Here is a 22,678-nt window from a genome sequence, read left to right on the forward strand (position 1 = left end):
TATCTTCATATTTAATGTTTTTATATTGCAATATTTTTTTCCACAAGTTATTTTTTTTTTTTTTTGGGTTGTTTCCTTTTTTTGTTTGATTTGATTTCGTTTACTAATATATAAATCTTTTGAATTTTAAATTTTCCGTAGAATTAAGTTCATTTTCAATACTATATAAACCCCTCAATGTTCATTTCATTTTTTTCTACCACCATTCGATTACAAAGTGCACAATGTTCGTATTATACAGTTTCATATTACATTTTTTTTTATCATTTCTTATAAATTATTATAAGTATATATGCATAGTTTTATATTCATAATTAATTTTATATATACATAAATATGTTGAAGTCAATACTGATACTAAAAATATGTTGTCAGAATTATTTTAAATATGTGCATTTCTCTTCTTTTATTTTGTGTTGGTATTATATATTTATGTATTCATAATTGTTTTATATGTTTCAACTCCATTTTATATTTGTATTTAGTTAATTAAATAATAACATGTCATATGCTTTATGTATTTCTTGCAGATTATTTTCACGAATCCAACTTCGACCATACATAATTCATCAACACGGTTTGCTTACATTTTTTCTTTAAAATTATTTATTTTATTACTCAATATTTTCTTATGATATGAATATTTTATAATGTAGTTTTCTGTAGTTTGTTTTGATTTTTTTTTATTTACATATTTGCATTATTAACACAATTTGATATATTATTTTATTTTTTTGGTTATGCAGAAGTGAGAGAAATGGGATCCAAGGGAAGTTTTACTGCAAAATTATTATAGTGAAATTGTGGTAGTTTTACTACTAGGCTTATCTTCCCTTCTTTGTAATAGGTTACAAAAATATGTGAAACTATTTGTCGCACTAATTATTGATAGTAAATAGTTTTAAGATGATATATTATTGCAAGCAATTAATAAAAGTCTTTCGCATATACATTATGTTGTTTGTCTACTAATTCAATCTAAAAGAATCTATTACATTAAATGCCATATTATAAAATTTATTTTGTATCCTTATTCACTTGATACTGTTTCAATGAGAATTGCGATTTTCTTACATTCTCTCGACATTCAATCATCGTCTACTTTCTTTTTCTTTTATTTTTGTCATGTTTGGTGTATTATTAATTCATAATCTTTGTTTCGTGTAAAATCTTTGTTTGATCTATCTTATTTTTTAGTTATTTGTTTCGTTTTGCAAATATAGATAATGTTTTGACACACAAATGGGTATTGTGCACATATTTTAATCTATGTGAATAAATTATATATGAATAATTTATAAATTTTATATTTTTTTATTATTACATTATTATGTTTTATAAGTATAAAATTATTCTTTATATTAATTTGAAAGATATAATTTGCATAATGACCGGATTTGTTTTATCAACTAAAATAAATGATTGATTCAGATTTTTAGTTTTTAATTGGTTATATTAACGGTAATATTATAATTAATGATTCAATTAACTAAATCTCATTAATAGTTATTGAAAATTATAATAATGGAAGAATGAAAGTGAATGATTAATGTTTGATTTGGATAGTATAATTTTACAGAATTACACAATGTTTTTAATCCACAAATTCCGTCTTTTGTTATATTGTAAATAGTAATACAAACATGTGGTTTTTTTAAGGGGAATCTATATAATATATGAAGACAAAAGCCACAATTAAGGATTGTCATTTCTAATTTTTACCCCACAATTTCCATTTAATTTTCACTTGGCATCATAATTTCTTTTAATTACTACGTATATAACTTTTTGTCCAAGTTTTCATTTTATATATGCAGTTTCTTTAAATATATGCATATCCACGTACACGCTATACCTAAATCAATAAATAAATTATTTTCTATTTCATTTTAACATTTTAATTTATGATTCAAAAAAGAAAGTTTTCAAAAAAATTTATCTATACACATAATTGATTCCTATAACCAATAACCAAAAAATCGTTTTATATAGCCAATAATTTATAACCGGCTTTTAAAATTAAGAATTTAAATTATTATGTTAATAACCAACATTTCCAATATAATATACCAATCACGATTTTCGATTATTTTTTTTACTACAATCAATCATCAATCAATCTATAAATTTGAGCTATTAATTTCCTAATCTATATATAATATAAAAAGAGGATCTATGCCCTCAATGATTGAAATGTGTCAAATGATGATGTCATTTATCAAAATTGCTTAGTTGGAGTTCAATTGATGAGGTGGATTCTTCAATTGATGAATTGTCAATTTTATTTTGGTATATATTTAAGTTATTTCCTATTTAATATTTATACACTCATTTAAACAATTACCACGTGTATATATATATTATTTCCAATGTTAATATTTTATAAATTCAAAATAAAAAATATTATTTACGTTTCCAGTATTTCAAAATATATTTATTGAAAAAATTCATGATACTCAATTTTTTCACAAATATTCAAATAATTTTCAGAAAAAAAATATTTTTTTTAATATTCAAATATTAAAATAAAGGAATACATTTTTTTTTTTGAATTTTCAATATTTTGGAATATTCGAATATCCATTCACTAAAAAAATTATTAACGAAAATGTTTTATTTTTATATTGTATTATTGTTTAATAAATATACAATATTTTTTGTTAATAATAATTTGAAATTGTGTATTTCTATTATATGTTCAAACAATTATACTGAATTAATTTATAAAATTTGTTTTTTTATTAATACATTATCATATTAAGACGATGATCTATATATATCTATATATTATATAAAAAGAGGATCTATAGCCTCAATGATTTTTTTTAGTGCATTTGAATAAATTTATGATTCTTATATCTTTTCTTATAATATTTTATTTAATTTTGCACTGTTAATTTCTATATTAATTTTTTTCAAATATTTAAATATTAATGAAAAAATATCGTTAAGCATATTATAAACGGCCGTGTGCAAAATATTGTAATTAAAATTATAAATCAAATATAACTAAAATTGATACAATATTAATTAATATATATATATTATGAAATATATAATTATTGTTAGTAAGTAAATTATAATATTGTAAAGCCATATATTTTGAAAATTTTGGAAAATTCAAATATAATTTAAAATTTTCAATCCGGATTGAAGTCAAGCAACCGGATGTGCGTTGAATTTATAAATCATTTCCCTGTATATATATGTGTATCATACGAATCATGTATTTATATGGACATATATCAATCACCTATCTAATTGAACGTGCATTAATTTTGTTAATCATTTTCATATAAATTTATATCATATCAATAATATATTTATATGGACATATATAATTATATATCATCCATTCACATTTTTATCAAATAATTAACAGTCAAAAATATCCATAATATTGATAAGTCGTATTGATTGATTGGATTATTATCATTAATTGCATATTGACTTATCAATGGAAAAGATTGACTGCATAAACGCATTTCATTTTCGTTCCTTAATAATTGTGTGCAACTTAATGTCTATATTTTTTTGGTAATGAAAAACTTATTATATGTGCGTATTAGTTTGTGTACATTGAGTAATCATATTAAAGTGTGATAATATTAAAGTATATTATCTCGAATAAAAAAATAATATTAAAGTATGTTGAGTAATCGTATTAAAGTGTGATAAATCCATTCCTTAATATATGTGCATATTTGTTTGTGTACATTAAAATATGCAAATTTCCTAAACCAATAAAAGAAAAAAATGTGTTGATCCCTTTCTTCCGATTTCGGCAAAAAAATAAGAAGCAATTGATTTCATTCAATTACAAAGATATTATTTTCATATTTTAACCAAGATTTTGCTATAATTAATATACTTTCTTATATTATATTATATTTACATTTTCAAAGTATTCTATCCACCTATAAAATATCCAATCCATCACATTCATGCTCTTCATCCATCTCCATTCAGAAAAGAAAAAAAAAATCCTTCCATCATCCAAGTTCGTAATTCTTATTTTTATTATTATTTTTTTTTCTGAACTACCTTTTTTTTTAAATATAATTTTTTTCGTGTACATTTATATAATTGTCTATTATCATTAGATTAAAATATATGTAATATTTTTATATATATATATTCTGTATTTCAATACGCATATGTACAATTTTTTTGATTTATGTTGATTTATCGTATACACGAAAATATATCTAACTATTATTTTATTTTCTCATTTTTTGTAGATATGAATAATGAAAAAAGTTGAGTGCGATATGCAGGGATGAATATGAAAAGGATGACGAGGAAAAGTTCGATGTGTATAATAATTAATAGGTGCAATGATGCTATATTTTCAATAACATGTCTATAATATTTTTATTATTTGAATATATTTAAATATCGTGTATTTGTTATCAACTACATTCGATCTGAATATTTCTTTTCTTTTTCCTGCCATGATATGAATATTATGTAATAGTTATAATTATAATACATTAAATATATTGTAGAATTTCATTACAATACCTGCAGTACAGCTTGACATATACAATGGGACATAAAAAAGAGTACAGAGCCGAAATGTTATTGATACATTTAGGCGCAATGCTAAAACCCTAGACCTTTATCCTATTGGTAAATACTAGGTACTAACTCTCATAATGAATGTTGATGTAATTTCTACATACTCAATACACGAGTGATTCTCACCTAACCTGAAGTTATCAATTGTATTTTTAATAAGTTTTGTCCAAATATTTTAAATTCACATGTCATTTAATAATTTTCGCATTTGTCATAGTATCTAGTGACATAATAATAATTTAAATGTAGTTGCAACATCTCCCAAAAAATAATGACATACTCTTTAGTAATTTGAAATTATAATAATTTTCCACTTGCGTATCTAAATTATAAAAATAAATTTGAAATAAATTCTTCGGTAAAATACTGATTTGTTGAAGCATTTAATTTTATTTGTTTGGTTGAACTGATATTTGTAGGTAATGTAATCATGCATAATGGTGATTTGTTCAAGAAAAAATCGACAAGGCTTGCGGAAGTAGTTCAAGGAAGGTTGTTGTGTTTTTTTAGCGAATCAAACGATGATTGTCGGAAATAAATATTTCTTTGTTTTCATCTCTACAAAGGATGTTTAAAAAAATGGGCTATTAGTGAAAACTCCCTCTACTTTTTTTTCAAGTAAGAGTTTATCCACCCTCATTTTCAATATTAGTAGTAGATCCAGGCTTTTTCATATTCCAAATTTGTCCCTCTCCATTATTCAATACCCATTACCCACTACTTGATGAATTTTTATATTTATAGGCATATTATTTTTTAACTTTTTATTTATTAAATTATTAAAAATTAATAATTAAATTTTTTTAATAAAAACTAAAAAAAATATTTTTTTTTTTAGTTTTTTCCCCATAAATCAACTAAATTTCATTTTCTTAAACATTTTAAATAATTTTGAATATTTTTTTATTTGCATTTTTTTGTTTTCTTTCAAAGTACAAAATTTTCTTAAAAAACTACTATTTTCATTTTTTTTATTTTTCACAATCAACTATAAAATTATGATAAATAACTAAAAAATTGTGCCATTCAAGGTGTACCAATTTGAAATTAACTATTAGGTATCAAATCAACTGCAAAAAGTATCAAAATTAACTACAAACTATTAAAACTAACTATAAATTATCGAAATCAATTAAAAAAATATCTAAACCAACTACAAATTGTCGAAATCAAATACAAAATTATCAAAATCAACTATAAATTATCGAAACCAACTAAAAAAAATAGCAGAATTCGAAAACAACTAAAGAAGTGATGCAAACAACTATTTTCCTATGTGAGATACCCTACACAATTTCAATATCAAAATTTTCGAAGAAAAAAGAAGTAGCAAACGATGGCAGCGTAGGGGCGGAGATGGCGGCGGCGTGGATGAGGCTCGCTAATGGCGTAATCGAAAATCCTAACCCCATATATTGACGATTAGATAAAACAACACATAATATTTTAACAAGTAGATAAGGTAAAAGAATTTTTTTATCAATATCAATATAGTAACAGTATAGATAGTTGGTATTAGTATTAGTATTAGTATTAGTATTTCTATCACTATCAACAACAGTATCAATCACTACACCATTTAAGACATTTTCTAATGGATATATTATGTTAGATAAAATATTACTAACGATGGAAAACCGTTAGAAAATGCGTGTTAGAAATACAGAGCAAAAATATGCTAACGGATTTAACCGTTAGAAAATATATTCAAACCGTTAGAATAATATACGAAAATGGTTTGAAAGGTAATCATATCTAACAGCGTTATCCGTTAGAAATAGTTTTCTAACGGTTAGTTTTCTAACACTGTAGCCAAATTCCTAACGGATATAACCGTTAGCAAATAATTAATCCTAACGATTATATCCATTAGAAATATATTTATAACAGTTTAGTTGTAACACTCTATACAGATTTGTAACGGGTATAACCGTTAGAGATGTAAGAGTACAATAAAAAAAATGAATATTACTAACGTTTATATTTGTTACAAATATGTTTGTAATGGTTTTTATTCTAACAGCCTTAATTAAAATACTAACAGATAGTCTGTTAGAATATGTTATTTGTGTTTATATATATATATATATATATATATATATATATATATATATATATATATATATATATATATATAATCAATAAGAAAAATATAAGATTGTCATTCCATCAAGCTAGTGATGTATCATAATTAATTATCCACCGTCATATAAAAACTAACCCAAAGTATAAAAAAAAATACTCAAGTACAATCTTGTTCAAAATAGCAAAAAAATCATGTATCATCAAGAAAGTAAATAAGTTTTCCACCATGTGAAAATATATCAAAAATATCCTGAGCAAGACTAAAAAAAAAGAGTACAGAAACTCAAATGCCTACTAACCAATTTTCTAACCAAATCACATAACCCCCTTGAATAAAGCCAGCCAAAGTATCGTAACCCCCTTGAGGAGGATCCCACAAACGAGCGCTGGGATCAATTACTTCTTCTATGTAGACTTTCTTTTCTTCACTTCTAACATTTTTGAAGTGACATGTCTTAGATGTGCTATCTGTTACAATATACCCCTTCGCAATTTTTCGACCGAACTTATCACATAAGAACACTCCACGATTTTCAGTGCTAGTATTTGCTGGGGAGGGGAGTGATGCACCAACATTACCAGTAACATTGTTCACATTTTCAGTTGGATGAATAGGAAGACTAGTTGAATTGGATCCAAGCTCACTTGAAGGTGTAGGTGGACAACCAATTTTGTCAGTTTTTGAAAATAAAGAACGAATTATACCTTCAAGGCCATCAATTCTTGCGAGTATCTCATTCTTCCCATCGTTAGCATCTTTGATAGCTTTATCTTTTTGTTGAAGTTTCGACTTTGCTACAGCAAGATAATTTAGTTGCTTCTTACTGATGTGGGAACCTATGCCACGAATTTCTCCCTTCTTCTCTTTTCCAAATACCTCTGCTAACTCGTCATTATCAATGTCTTCATAACTGTCCATACATTCTTCTCCGCTTAAGCTTTGACTTTTTCTTTTACTGGTAGCGGTCTTTACTTGCTCCTGTTGTAATCAAGTGATAAATATTTTACCATATAGTAAAACAATATAAAGTGAAAAGTGTGTTACTACTAATAGCCAAATACTTCCTAGTACATAAAAATATAGAGATGGCTAATGCTAAATTTTTGCAGTATATTCATTGCTAAAGTAACAAGTAGTAATAACAAGTTTTGAAGTTCAAAAAATTTAAATAAAAAAGTACCAGACGAATACATTACATACATATTTACTTTTCGCACTTTCCAAAATCCTCCTATCAGCATGTTCATGCGCTGCCAACCATTTTTCAGCTCGAGAAATTTGAATTGACGGATTTTCTTGTAGCTGAACAATTCAATAAATTAGCTCAAGAAAAGAAAGTAAGAATTTGAAATTAATGAAAGGATATACATACCATCAAGTATTCTTTTTGAGCATAAGTGCGACGGCCAAGGCAATGAGAAAACGTCGACTTTTTTCGATTGTTTTTATTTTTTTCATTTTGATCCTCCTTTTTTGGGTCATTCTCATTTTCTACAAACTTTCTCCAAATAATTGGGTCAATACCTTTTGGCTCAGCTTGTGGAGGATTGTTCTTTAAAAAAACTCTCATTGAATTTTTGTGCGTTCTAAACTTTTGGGACCACGTCTTCTCTGCCAGTGGTCGAGCCACATGTGATGGAACATCCGGTTCAAATTCACCCTACGAAAAAATAACAATGCGAATTAAGAACACTAAGAAATTAATTATTTATATGAAAATAATTAATCATATCATACAACTCTATGTTATAATTGCAAATGAACATCACCATAATATTACTTAAACAATAAACACCGTACCAAACTAATGAAAACCACCTACAGTTCAATTAATATTTCCATGATTTCCACTTAAATATTTAAGAGCCAAATATTTAGGAGACAAGTTAAATAATATAGTAATCCATATTCAATAGCCCAGGTCCAAATATGACAAATATATGAGTAGTATTGTTTCTACACAAGTAATAGAGTATAAAATAATATGAACAACTGGATAAGTATGTTACTATCATAAAATTGTTAAATCATGCTTCTGCCATAATCGATGAATATGTAATATTAAGGTGTTTAATATAGATGAAGGCACATGTGAACTAAACTAAGTTTAAAATTAGAATTACCATCAATGCATTCCAAACATCATCTTTGAAGTTGTTCGGCACATCTCTAAAATCCTTATAGCTAATTGGAATGTGAGCTCTCACAAAATCACCTGTACGCGAACTCCATTGCTTCGAGTGATCACCTACAACCCCTCCATCATATTCAATTGTGATTTTTTTCTTACCTTTTGGGGGTTTGTTTCCTGATGATTCGAACATGGATGAATCTGAAGCAGATGGATTAAGAAAATTACAATCCGAATTACCTGCACTGGTTGACATAATTTTGGATATCTGACATTTAAAAAAAACTGTTAGGCCATTTAGATTAGAAATAAAAATGAACATCTACGACATAGATATCAGCAAATGCTTACGAACTTTATTACGATATATTATTTCAAGTTCCTAAGTTCAATAATACCAATATCTATTCAAAGCACATAAGTAAAATTAATAATAGCAAAAACAAAAACTATTATATTTAAAAACTGAACTATTTTCGTCTTTAAAATAAAGCAAATAATACACAAATTAAAATTTATGCAGATTTGTGTTGCTTCAACAATTCTTCCAAGTGAGGTTGGTCTTCAAGTGTAGATTGAAAGCTCGTTGGTGTCTCTAAGTCGTCTACACGACTGGTCAATCTCTTTGGTGAATGCAAAACCACCCACCAACTACGATTTTTTAGGTCTTTTGAGTAGAATACTTGAGTTGCCTCAGAAGCCAGAATAACGGGCTCATCTAACTCACTACTACAACTCTTGAACTTATCAAAATTAACCATCACAAGATTGGAATCTGGACAATGCTTACAACCATTAACTTTGTCTTCAACTCTCACCCAATCACAATAAAATACCACCTCTTTAAAAAGTGTATAGTCCAATTCAAGAATTTGTTTGATAACTCCATACCACATAGTCCAAGCATCCTTAAGCCTTTTATCACCTTTTTTTGCCCTAAATGTAGTCCATGCCTTCATACAGACACCGCTATCCTGAGTAACGACAGTGTCGTCATGGTACTTAGGTGAAAACACAAAACCATTAACGCGGTATTTTTTGTATGACTTAGCCTCGTGCCTTGGTCCTTGAACTAATCGCCACAACATTGCCTTTGTCTCCGTCTCTTTAGACAACAACAACTGGGTAATTGAGTGAATAATATAAGTTAAAAATAATTTATACTCCATAAACTAAACTAAGTTAGTTTTACTAATAATACTACCTTTTCGTATAACCAGGGGATAAACGAAGTTTGAAGTTCTACTTCTGTCTTCATGGTCCCTTTTCCTTTGCCATGCAAAGTGGACTTTAAAAAATCTTTATATTCTCTGAATTTCATATACATATGGTTTTATAAATTAACTATATCTTGGTCTCAATAGCTTAAGAAATATTACAAGAAAACAAACCTATAGTATTCATCAAGTCCATCAACCTCAAGTCGAAAAAGCATCCATCTACGTATTTGTTGAAATTGTTGGGGTTCTAACTTTATAACAACATCGTCGAGTAAAGGACCTTCATCAGAAAATTCTCCATTTTCCTCCAAAAAAGCTTCCCGAGTATGTTTGTGATTTCCATCAAGTGAATTTGGCATATATTCCATACAGTACCTAACGGATTCTCCAACAATGTACGACTCTGCAATAGATCCTTCAATATACCTCTTGTTACTAGGTATGTCTTTGAATTCTTTCATTTGCCTATTCATGCGATTATAATAATAATAATAATATTACATTATAAATAAAAAAACTAATAATGTTGTTGATATAAGAAAAATTAGAACTTAGTAAAAATAGCGTACCGTTCAAAAGGAAACATCCAACGAGGTCCAACAGGTCCACAAATTAATGCTTCATCAGCTAGATGTACCATAAGGTGGATGCTAATATCGAAAAAAGATGGCGGAAAATATTTTTCCAACACGCATAATGCCTCTACAACCATGTATTTGGCTCTTTGGATATCCTTTCGTATCATTATTTTAGAGCACAGTAGGTTGAAAAATAAGCTTATCTGCTGGATAGCTCTACGCAAATCTCGATATTTCGGAAATGCATGTTGAAGCAATACCGGTAACAAATATTCCACAATAACATGATAATCATGTGATTTCAATGAATGCAAACTAGGAGGATTAAGAGATACAATATTGCTCAAGTTAGATGAAAAATTAGAAGGGAGTTTCAAATCTTTCAAAATTTGACAAAATTGATGTTTCTCGTCTTTATCCAAGAGAAATGGGGCTTTTGGTTTTATCATTCTCCCTGTTTGGTCATTTACCTGCATCCACTGACCACTGTGCACACCAATTTCCTTCATATCCAGGCGCGCATTTATAGTATCCTTAGATTTGAGTTTATCATCTAAAATTGTGCATATTAAATGCTCCGCCACATTCTTCTCCGTGTGCATCACATCAAGAACATGCCTAACTTGATGCGAGCTCCAATATTGCAAGTCAAAGAAGATAGACCTTTTATACCATGATTCTACAGCTTCAGCTTCACCACTTTCGTCAATGCCCATCTTTCTTTTTTTTGCTGAATTTTTTTTTGTCTTCCCAGGTACATACTTTACCTTACTTAATTTCTCCAAAAGTGCATCCCCATTCAATTGAGAAGGAGGGCATCTATATTCAGTTGACTTTAGTGACAAATATCCGCCCTTTCTGAATGGGTGATCCATGTTAAGAAACATGCGATAGTTTGTATAAACTATCTTCCTACTATGATTTAGGTGGATAGATGGAGTATTATCTCCACAAATGGGACACGCTTTGTAACCATGTGTTATACATCCAGATAAATTCCCATAAGCTGGAAAGTCATGAATTCCCCATAGCAACATTGCTTTTAGCGTGAAACGTTGTTTTTCATGCATATCAAAAGCCGGAACTCCTTTCTCCCACAATAGTTTCAACTCATCTACAAGGGGTTCAAGGAATACATCAATATCTTGACCTGGTGCTTTTGGTCCAGGAATTAACAACGACAATATTTGGAATTCCCGTTTCATGCACAATGAAGGTGGAAGATTATAAGGCACCATGATCACTGGCCAACAACTATAACTTGATGATTGAATACCACGCGGATTAAACCCATCAGTTGCAATTCCTAAGAAAATATTACGTCGTTCGTTTGAAAATTCTGGCCATTTATTTTTAAACCTTTCCCACTGTGGAGAATCAGATGGATGTCGCATAAAATCCCATGAAGATGTTGATCGATCATGCCATGTCATCTCATGTGCTATCCATGGTATAGTGTAAAATCTAACTAACCTTGGAATTAAAGGAAAATGTCTTAATACTTTTAAAGGTTCCTTACTAACTCTCCCTCCCTTTTTTACTCTTACAGTATATCTCGGTTCACCACATTGAGGGCATTGCTCATTATCTTCATTATGTTTCCAAAATAAGACACAATTATTGATACATGCATGAATAAAATTGGCTTTCATCCCCAAATCTTTCATCATTCTCTTCATTTGTGGATACTTATCTGGCAAGGTGTTGTCCTTAGGAAGCCATCTTTTCAAGATGGCCAAAAGTGCTGTCACACTATTGCCAGACCAGCCAAATTGTTTTTTAAGATTATGCAATTCCACAATGGCAGAAAGTGTTGTCTCTGGGCCCTCACACGAGGTGTATAACTTCTCAGATGATAATCTCTTATATTCATCGTACTTCTCACTACCAGGATGTTGTTCTTCTAAAACTTCTGTTTGATTGTCACCCCCGAAATCGTATTCTTCATGCAATCCGTAAGCTGCATCTACCAAGTTTCCCATATCTTTCCCTCCAACCAAGATATCTTCTAAGATGTTATCTTGATGAACATCTTCGACAATTGGATTATTAATTGAATTCGTAAAAGGTTTTTCGCCGTGCAAAGCCCATAACGTATATGACTTGTCAATGCCAGACCTGACAAGATGTTTTCTAACATTTACAGGGCTATGTCGCTTCTTATTTCGACATTTTACACATGGACAAGGTATTGTTGCCAATTGTCCAACAATATTTCTACTAGCAAATTGAAGAAACTCTTCAACTCCCTTCGTGTATATCCGACCACCTCTATCACTTTCAGACATCCATTCTTTACTAATGGGGTTTGACATAGCTTTTGTACATTATATATATACACACACATAAATAAAAATAAATTAAGTAACGTGAGAATAGCCATTTACGAAGATATGAAAGTCATAAAAATTAATTACTAGCCACTACAGTGCAAAAATAATTCAGCCTTTTTCGCATATAGAAAATATAACCATATAACGATTTCCTATAGTCATGCAAGCAAAATCGACTAACACGTCATATTGGACATATCTAATGTCAATTGACTTAATTATCTAACATTTTTGGACTATTCCAGCTCTTCAAACTCTAGATTATAAGTGCCAAAATATTGGCTACTGAATTCAGTAACTATATAAACTAATCAACTCGTTATAGCCTATAAAAACGGCAGTAAAAAAGCTATAAGATTGTGATATAGAGTAACGGAAAAGGAATGTGTAAAAAGGAAAAAAAAAATTACAAAACATATGATGAGTAGGTTATACCAACCAGTTAATCGAAAATATATTGTATCAGTTTTTAAATTTTCTTTATTGGTGTAGTATAACAACAGACTAACATATTATTAGGAATTTAGGAGTTATATAAATATATTGTACTCTTCAAGCCAAAGATTTACAGTCATAAAAACCACCAATAATTAACTTATAGATATATTATGCAGTTGAAATAGCTTTTAGTACACCAGAAAAAAATGAATTATATTTCAAAATGGTAATTAATTTTCTTTCGTATATATATTACTCATTTTGTTAAAATAAAATTTTCAGCAAAAGCCTTTCTCTCAAAACAGACATCTGTTTTACTATCTCAGCAACAAGGCTACACATTTTTCCACAATATATTTACCACCCAATATACACGTACTGTGTATTAATATCAATAGTAAGCACCAATATAATATCCTCTTAAACTATAGTTTTACTCTGTACTTATCATTTGGAGTTATGCTAAGCTAATAGGCAAAAATCAGGAACCTCACATGGATTATTATACATAAAAATCATAATATTAGTTTTTGTTACGAACAATAATTTTGATGTCTACATAAACAATTGAATAAATAACTTCTGATTGTTCCCAATTCAAAGAAGAAAAAATCCCATCTGATTTAGTTCTTCTCCATACACTACTCATTACAATCTTATATATAGATACATATATATGACAAACTCTAGGAATATTTATCTAACCAATTACAAGAATAGTATAATTTAGAGCACACAGACAACTTTTTGTAGTTTAAACCAAATAGTTCTACATCACTTTTTCCCCAGTCGTAAACAACAATAATAGGCACAAATAATTCAAGGGCAACCATATCATCAAATCAGAAGAAAAGAAAAACAATCGATTAATTCAATCCCTATTCATAGGCAAAAATAACCCTACTAAAGAATCACAAAAAGGATAGAAAAAATCTAAACCCAAACAATCGTACCTTTTCTTGTAGAGCGACTACGTTTTTAGAAGAAGAAACAAAGAATTCTCCTCGGCAGCTGTAGATGAGCGAGAGATAAACTGGAAAAAAACGAGAATTGAGTAGTTAATGGGGTGAGGGAAGTAGAATTGGAAGAAAGGGGGAAACGTGGTCAAAACAGAGGGAAATAAAATATATTTTAGGGTATATTTTACTTTTATTTTATTTATTTATATATATATATATATATATATATATATATATATATATATATATATATATATATATATATATATATATATATATATATATATATATATATATATATATATATTTATATATATTGAGTTTCGGGCTTCGAGTTTCGAGGTTTCGGGTTTCGAGTTTCGGGTTTTTGGGTTTTTGAGTTTCGGCTTTCGGGTTTTTGGGTTTCGGGTTTAAATCCTTTACAAATATAATATAATATATAATATTATAATTAAACTCAGGTTATATAATATATAATATTACAATATATAAAATATATACGATTACAATTAAAATTTTAATATAATATATATAAGAGATAATAAATTTAGAATACAAGTTATGTTAAATTTGTATCTAACACTTAAATACCGTTACAAATATATTTTCAATTAAAAAAATATATTTAATATTAATAGTAACACATAAATTTATATTCTAACGGGACTTAACCGTTAGAAATTTCTAACGGTTTATATCCGTTACAAACAATAAATTTGTGCTGTTAGAAAATGTCTTAAATGGTGTAGTGAATATCAGTATTAGTATCAATATTAGTATTATCAATATTAATATCAACATTAGTATTAGTACCAATATTCGATAATTTAGTATCAATATTAGTATTAGTATCAATATTCGATAATTTATAGTTGGTTTTGATAATTTTGTATTTGATTTCGGCAATATTGATACTATTAGTGATACTAATATTGATACTAATACTGATACTATTAGTATTAGTATCACTATTAGTATTATCAATATTAATATCAATTAGTATTAGTATTAGTATAAGTATCAATATTAGTATCAAATAGTATTAGCATTTGCATTTGCATTAGCATTAGCATTAATATTAGTTTTAATATTAGGATTATGATTAACGTTAGGATTAAAATTAGCATTATAATTAGAAATATGATTTGTATTAGTATTAGCATTATTATTAGCTATTAGTATTAGTATTAGTATTAATATTAATATTAGTATTAGTGTTAGTGTTAGTGTTAGTGTTAGTGTTTTGTGTTTGTGTTGGTGTTAGTATTAATGTTAGAATTAGTATTAATGTTAGTATTCGTATTAGTATTCATATTCGTATTCGTATTCGTATTCGTATTCGTATTAGTATTCGTATTCGTATTTATATTCGTATTCATATTAGTATTTGTATTCGTATTAGTATTCGTATGCGTATTCGTATTCGTATTAGTATTCGTATTCGTATTTGTATTCGTATTCGTATTTGTATTCGTATTCATATTGGTATTGATATTGGTATTGATATTGGTATTGGTATTGGTGTTGGTATTGATATTGGTATTGGTATTGGTATTGGTATTGGTATTGGTATTGGTATTGGTATTGGTATTGGTATTGGTATTGGTATTGGTATTGGTATTGGTATTGGTATTGGTATTGGTATTGGTATTCGTATTCGTATTCGTATCAGTATTAGTATTAATATTGACATTGGTATTGATATTGATATTGGTATTGGTATTCGTATTAGTATTGGTATTGACATTGACATTGGTATTGATATTGGTATTGGTATTGGTATTAATTTTGTTATTAGTATTAATATTAATTTTTGTGTTAATATTAGTATTGATATTAGTATTAATAGTAGTAGTAGTAATATTAATTTTAGTATTAGAGGTGGCATGAACTATTATACGTCGCAATATGGACAGTGAAGAGTAGAGGTGGCACAGACTATTATACGTCACAATATAGAGAGTTAAGAGTAGAGGTGGCATAAATATATTCATCAAGTCAGAATAGACGACTAATATACTATTTGCAATATTGTCTACTGTGAAGATTTTCAGGGTATATAAATGTACATAAAAATTGTATATGACACACATTTGTTGTTTGTATTTTTTACATGTATATTTAATTTACCGTGTTAGTTTATTTTCACTTTATGCCAATTTTATTGTCCACTCCACTGAATTGTTTTTTAAAACAAGGTGATTTAGCACATAATGTATTTATTTTGTACACTTTTAGTTGATTATGTTTCAGTAATGTGTACCACTGGTTGCATTTGAACAATGTAAAATGTGCATGTTACTCGCAAAGAGTGTTAATAGACGATGTCAATGCATGTGCTATAAAACACAATTTTGATAATTAAGTTTCTGTTAACGATACAAAGTATTGGACGAGATAGTTGTACCGTTTGGGTCTGATAATGTATCTTATTTTTCATATCACAATTTCTGTATTTTATATTTTCTTTTTATCATTTTTTTTATATCGGTAGTTAAATCAAATGGAATTCATTTTGTTTTTAAACTTTTTAGATTATATCATATTATTTATCAATTATTCAAAGTTTTCGTACGATAATCTGATCTAAAACATATTTTTTCGTTTTTTATATTAACCCCATATATTACACCTTTCGTTTTTCATACATTAAGGTGTTTGATTTACCTCATTGGCATGTTTTTGTCATTAAAAAATTGTACTTAGAATTGATCCCCGTGCATCGCACGGGTGAGTTACTAGTTCTCAAAAATCAAGAAAACTAGATTCCACCCACAATACAATTGCAAGCAATCTAGAGATTGTTATGAGAGTATGATGAGACAAATCTAGAAAAATATTATTATCATAGTATTATTATTATTATTATTATTAAAAAAATGGTTACTAAAAAGAAAAAAAAAATTAAATCAATACCAATTTATGATTCCTAAATCTCCATATAATTATTACTCCACTTAGTCCTTGTTTGGTTGCAAAAATAAAATTAGCTAAAGATAAAATTAAATATTATAACAAAACTCAATTATAATTTTGCATCTTCGACAATCCAATAAAAAAACATATCTGGTAACATAATATTTACAAGTCGACCCGACAGTTATTTGGGATACTAAAATTCAAACAAATTCTAATTATTTTATCAATCATCACTTATGTGAATCTCCTCAACCATAAAAACATTAATTATTATTAAAAAAAAAAAAAAAAAAAAAAAAAAAAGGAACAACCTTAAATAAGTGGGGCCCAATGAAAATCTGCAGAGAGGTGGGACCCACAGAAAAAAAGGAAGATGCCAGCTAATGAACAAACGTGGGGGATGAAAAAACTGAAAGGGGGGAATTTCCCTCCAAACAGAGCTTTAGACAAGAAAGGAAACCAAATTCCCAGTGTGATTTGGAGTCGACTCAGATATTATTATGGCCTGGAAACCGCTCTCTTTGGATTCTTTCTTTCCTCCTTAAAAACCCTTTCTCTCTCTCTCCTCTCTCTCTCTCTCTCTCTCTCTCTCTCTCTATTTATTTTCTCTTCCGCCTCTCCTACACAAATCGCCCCCCTTTTACCCACGCCTCTTTTCTTCTCTCTTCTGCAAAACCCCACACCCAAAAAAAAGTATAAATAAATAAAAAAGATTATTCTTTTACAGAAGAATAATCTTTGTTTTTTCAACTTCTTTCTCTCTCTGCAGAATTCTTGAGAGGTATAACTTTTTTTTTTTTTTCAAGTAAAACCCTGTTCTTGTTTTTTCGATTTTTCATGGGTGTTGGTTATATTCGTTTAATGTACATGCATATATGAAGTTTGCTTTACCAAAGATTTCAACTTTTTTACTTTTATGTGTGTATCTATGTATGTATGTATGAATTCGCTGGTTGTTTTTTTTTTTTTTTTTTTTTTTTTGGGTTTTGTTTTGTTTCGTTTCAGGGTAATTATTGGATCGGGTTTTCGGGTTCTTTTTCGGTGTTCTGTTTTATGTTTCTTGATTGTTGAATCTGCATTGCCTGAATTCTTTCCCCTTAAAAAGGGGTTCTTTATTCTCGAGAAAAATTGGGTTGATGTTTGTGTCTTTGTTTCTGAATTTAATCTCCCTTTTTTATTCGGTTAATCATTGGATTTTGACCTTCCATTGACGATCCTTGTTTTTTGGGATTAAAAGTTGAATCTTTTTCCCTGGAATTCCATAACTATTTAGGCCTCGTTTGGTTGGGGAGAATTAGCCATGATTAACTAAATAATGAGACTTTGATTGATGTTTGGTATCCCTAATAACTTGCCGGGTCGACCCGCAAATATTTTAGTCATGTTTTTTTTTTAAATTGGGTTTCATTAGATTATTTAATTTTATCTTGGCAACCAAACGAGGCCTTAAACTTGTTTATTAGCCAAAGACTTCTTTCTGGCTTATATTTAATTATGAATTGGTTTATGTCTTAATCGTTGCTCACTGTTTTGTTGGATTCACTTGTTATGTTGTTTGTCATGCGCATAAATTTTCTGCTTTCATCATATTATTCAGTCAACATTATAGAGTATGCGTTGTTTCTTCGATTTATGTGGCTCTCGTTTCTGTTTTGAGGTTTCCTATGTCGTAGTCTCTTTCGGTGGCTGTAAATCTTTTTGAAAACAAACAGTTTCGATTTGAAAGCATCAAATGCCTAATTAGGACATGAATATTTAACTTGCCATCCTCGATAGTTTTACTTTATAAATACCACATTTCTTCGGTTTTAACAGATATGGCAGATGCAATCAATACTGAAGTCGTGGCGGAGGCTTTCATCATGCAGTATTATGCAATCCTCCATCAGTCTCCCGACAATGTGCACAAGTTTTACCAGGAGGAAAGCGTACTAAGCTGGCCGTCGTCCGACGGTGCTGTGACACCTGTCACAACTTTTTCCGTAAGTATCACTATTATATATAAATTTTTTCAGTCCTTCTCTAAATAGACGACAGCAGCGCTGATTAATCTTTTGATGCAGGGGATTCAGGAAAAGATCATGTCCTCCGATTGCAAGGGTTGCTCCGCCGAGGTCAAAACGGTCGATTCACAAGATTCTGTCGATGGGGGAATCATCGTGGCAGTAACTGGCTCTCTGAACAGGGCCGATGATTCGAAAACAAGCTTCAGCCAAACCTTCTTCTTGGCCAAAATCGAGACTGGGTTCTTCGTGTTGAACGATATTCTTCGGTTTTTCAACCATGCTCCTTCAGTGGAGAGTGCCGGTGAGAAAACCTCACACCCCTTTTGTTATCGGATTAATATATTATTTTTTAGTGTTTTTTTTTTTAATTATGGTTTTATTCGGTTCTTCAATACCAAAGCCTGTGTCGAAAATGGAAAAGTCGAAGAAGTGGTTATTCCTGTCTCGAAAGACACTGTCGGAAAAGATGCTCCGAAAAGTGAAAAAGCTCCTTCTGTTGCTGCACCTGCTTCTACTACTACCCCCAAGATTTCCTATGCTTCGATGGTGCGTTATTATATATGTATATATATGTATATCTATAAGTAAGAATCGTATTCGTGTTAACGAGAAACAATGTGCTTAAAAAAAGATTCGATTTTTGATACAGGTGGCGAAAGAGGCTCGTCCAGTTTCTCCTAAAAAAGCTGTAACAGTTGCTTCAACCGTTAATAACAAGCAACAAGTTGATGGTGGACTAAAGGTAGCATCGACTCCTAGCGGTGATGTGCCTAAAGCACCAGCTCCGTCGAACAAACCTAATCCTAAATCACCACCACCGCAGCCACGTGGCAACTATGTACCCAACACTGGTGCTTATCCCGAAGGTAATCGTTTTTTAATTTTTTTTAATATGACATCACTAGCGAAGAGATGTAAGAGTTTATCGAACTAATTCGACGATTATTGCAGGTAGAGGGATATACATAGGACGATTGCCTTACGACATCACTAAAGAAGGAGTTGTCGAAGTTGTCAAGCAATTTGGGCCGGTTAGACGAAATGCCGAGACTGTCCAGATTAGGAGGCATGAGGTTTGTGCTTTTTTCCGATTCAACATTATATAATATATTTCGTTTTTAATCTTTTCAATTTATTTATTACGACCTTGTTTTTTATTTTCTCTGACTCGATTCGGTGTCTTTTGCCAGGATGGTTTTTGTTGTGGTTTTGTGGAATTCGAATCTGCGGATTCTGCACGTCGTGCAGTGGAGGTACTTAAACAAACTAAGCTCTTTTCACTTAAACAAAATAAGCTTGTTTCGTTAAAATTTTTGTAACTAATTTATTATTTTTTTTTTTCAGGCTCATCACATTAAATTTGGCGATAAAGAAGCCTACATTACTTACAAAAGGTCTTCGGCTCGTGGTAAGTGGACTCGTGTTTTTTTTTTTTTCTTCTTCGGATCGTGCATATCTAATAAATACCGCCTTATTAACGAACGACTGCAATAAAAAAAAATTGAAGGTGGAACGGAACCAAAGATTTGTGACAATGACTAATGAATTGATTTGTGCAGGTAATAATAACAATGCTGGTAGAGCAAGGTCTCCAACAAGGGCTACTGGTGGTTTAAGTAACGGGGGCCAAAACGGGGGTGATCAGAATAAGGGGGGCCAAGTGAGGGATCCTCGCCAGAGAAAGTCTCCGGTTGGCGGCAGAAGGTGGCAGAGCCGAGATCGCTCGGATTGATCATCTAAATATGCTGCCCTGCCTGCATTAACATTAATCAATTACCTGAGGAATTATATATTTTTTGCCTGTGTTGAAAACACATTTTTTTTAGCTGAATTGAGTCGGCCCATTAAAACTTTTTTTTTTTTTTTTTTTTTTTTATTAATTTTTTTTCATCAATTTGATGGTGACTTAAGATTTAGGTTAAATGAAATTTACCTCCTTGTTATTTTTTAATTATGAGTTCTACTTCCCTCATTATCATTGTTATTTATTGTAGGGTTCATTGTTAAAGATTGTTTTTAAATAGGAGTTTGGGTGGAAATTGGAATGTAATTTTCCTATTTCGTCAGTTTTTTTTCCTGGAACAATATATGTAATTTTGAATTTCGGTAATTCTGATTTCCGATTTTTCCAAATTTTTGTGATTGGAATTGGGATAAATGAGAGTTTCACAAAAGATTAGTTAAACTCAATTTTCTGTATCTTTTTCAATTTTTATCCACATTTAAAAAAAACAAAAAAAAAAAAAAAAGATCAAAAAAGATTTAATGGTGCAAGTTGACACTAAATCCTAAATTCCCCAAAAGGTAGACCCCACAGTCACAAATTTCTTCTACCACGTTTGTACTAAAATCTTATACAAATCTTTTCTAAATCCTTTTGTCTCAATCACTTCGATGACGTGTCCTCTCTCCAATTCATCCCAATAACAACTTTTTTTCTTTCTTCCCTTTATATCCTTTTCACTCTTCTTTTATTTCTTTCTTATTTTTCTACCCCTCTTTTTATTATTCATCATAAAGTGCCCCCAAATATAATACCATAATCTATTTCACTTTTTGCCCACATTTTGTCCCTAATTCACCACGAATATAACTTCATTTTTCCTTTTTTATTACATGTGTATTGTGTTCATTTTATTCCTTTTGCATCTCAATCCACTTGTACTTGCGCAAAAAAAAAAGTGAAATTTCTCGTTCTCAGTGCTCTTATCCATTGACTTGACGGGTTTTGATGGGAAAAAATGTAAATTATGGTGACTCAACGGTCCGTTAGCGGATCTGAGTTTGTTGCCCAAAAGTAACCAATCTTCATTGTAGTTGAAATTTTCACACTGCGGCTGCTAATACTCGTTCTTGGGACATTGCATCAACTTGGCACCCACGAAACCAATTGAGCTATAACCAAGCGAGCTCAATCCACTTGTACTTAATCTCAAAGTTATATGTTGATAGGAACTAGTTCAAAAAACGAGCCTAATTATTCTGACTCCATTCCATAATATTTGTCACTTTTGCACATAAAAAGAATCTGTTACATATTATCTGTCCCTTAATTTATAATTCAAATGCTACTTTAGTTACATAATATTCAATTCCGCCACTATTAACTCTCCAACCCTAAAGTAGACAATACACATTTTTCTAAAATCAAGTTATATTTATTGAGTTTCTTTGTATAAAGATGAAACTCGACCTATAATAAGGAATAAAGAGAGTACTATGCATATAAATAATTTATTTCGTTATTGACCGTTTTAAAAATAAATTATCATATTAATTTTTCATTTTAAGTGAATTATTTGGTAGAGAAGCTAAATTTAAAAAAAAAGAAAAAAAAAAAAAAAGAAAAAAAAAGGACTTTGATGAAGTGATGATTGGAATTCCGATCCATTATGTCATACCAGCTACAGCTTGACAGCTAGGCTAT

The 22,678-nt window shown here is 29.5% G+C and overlaps 2 protein-coding genes across 3 annotated transcripts; one reads left to right on the forward strand and one right to left on the reverse strand.

Moving 5' to 3' along the window:
* Nucleotides 1–6,764: 6,764 nt before the first annotated feature.
* On the reverse strand, nucleotides 6,765–14,506 carry LOC148766610 (uncharacterized). 2 transcript variants are annotated; one of them, XR_016034987.1, is made up of 4 exons: nucleotides 14,321–14,506; nucleotides 8,040–8,327; nucleotides 7,868–7,962; nucleotides 6,765–7,645 (listed from the first exon to the last, which is right to left on the reverse strand). XR_016034987.1 is itself a non-coding variant. In XM_088827015.1 (4 exons), exons 2-4 carry the CDS (start codon nucleotides 8,235–8,237, stop codon nucleotides 6,950–6,952), a joined length of 996 nt encoding a protein of 331 aa, XP_088683141.1. In that variant the 5' UTR covers nucleotides 8,238–8,327; nucleotides 14,321–14,506; the 3' UTR covers nucleotides 6,765–6,949. The 2 variants fall into 2 exon arrangements, 1 of the variants encoding a protein (XP_088683141.1); XM_088827015.1 differs by having other exon boundaries at nucleotides 7,868–7,969.
* Nucleotides 14,507–17,656: 3,150 nt separating this feature from the next.
* Nucleotides 17,657–21,333, forward strand: LOC105967701 (Nuclear transport factor 2 (NTF2) family protein with RNA binding (RRM-RBD-RNP motifs) domain-containing protein). The gene is made up of 9 exons (XM_088826956.1): nucleotides 17,657–18,026; nucleotides 19,061–19,227; nucleotides 19,309–19,552; nucleotides 19,652–19,797; nucleotides 19,901–20,117; nucleotides 20,203–20,324; nucleotides 20,442–20,504; nucleotides 20,596–20,659; nucleotides 20,811–21,333. The coding sequence occupies exons 2-9, from the start codon at nucleotides 19,063–19,065 to the stop codon at nucleotides 20,981–20,983; spliced, it is 1,194 nt and encodes a 397-aa protein (XP_088683082.1). The 5' UTR covers nucleotides 17,657–18,026; nucleotides 19,061–19,062; the 3' UTR covers nucleotides 20,984–21,333.
* Nucleotides 21,334–22,678: the final 1,345 nt, after the last annotated feature.

This window comes from Erythranthe guttata, chromosome 12 (assembly GCF_056151865.1).
Source record: "Erythranthe guttata isolate IM_541 chromosome 12, IM_541, whole genome shotgun sequence".
In the NCBI taxonomy this organism is placed as follows: Eukaryota; Viridiplantae; Streptophyta; class Magnoliopsida; order Lamiales; family Phrymaceae; genus Erythranthe; species Erythranthe guttata.

Coding starts and splice junctions, on each gene's coding strand:
- LOC148766610 (XM_088827015.1), bottom strand. CDS start 8,237: ATGAGAGTTTTTTTAAAGAACAATCCTCCACAAGCTGAGCCAAAAGGT. Junction 7,970..8,039: donor CTCAAAAAGAATACTTGATG/GTATGTATATCC, acceptor TGAATTGTTCAG/CTACAAGAAAATCCGTCAAT. Junction 7,646..7,867: donor AAAGTGCGAAAAGTAAATAT/GTATGTAATGTA, acceptor TGATTACAACAG/GAGCAAGTAAAGACCGCTAC.
- LOC105967701 (XM_088826956.1), top strand. CDS start 19,063: ATGGCAGATGCAATCAATACTGAAGTCGTGGCGGAGGCTTTCATCATG. Junction 19,553..19,651: donor TCCTTCAGTGGAGAGTGCCG/GTGAGAAAACCT, acceptor TCAATACCAAAG/CCTGTGTCGAAAATGGAAAA. Junction 20,660..20,810: donor CAAAAGGTCTTCGGCTCGTG/GTAAGTGGACTC, acceptor TGATTTGTGCAG/GTAATAATAACAATGCTGGT.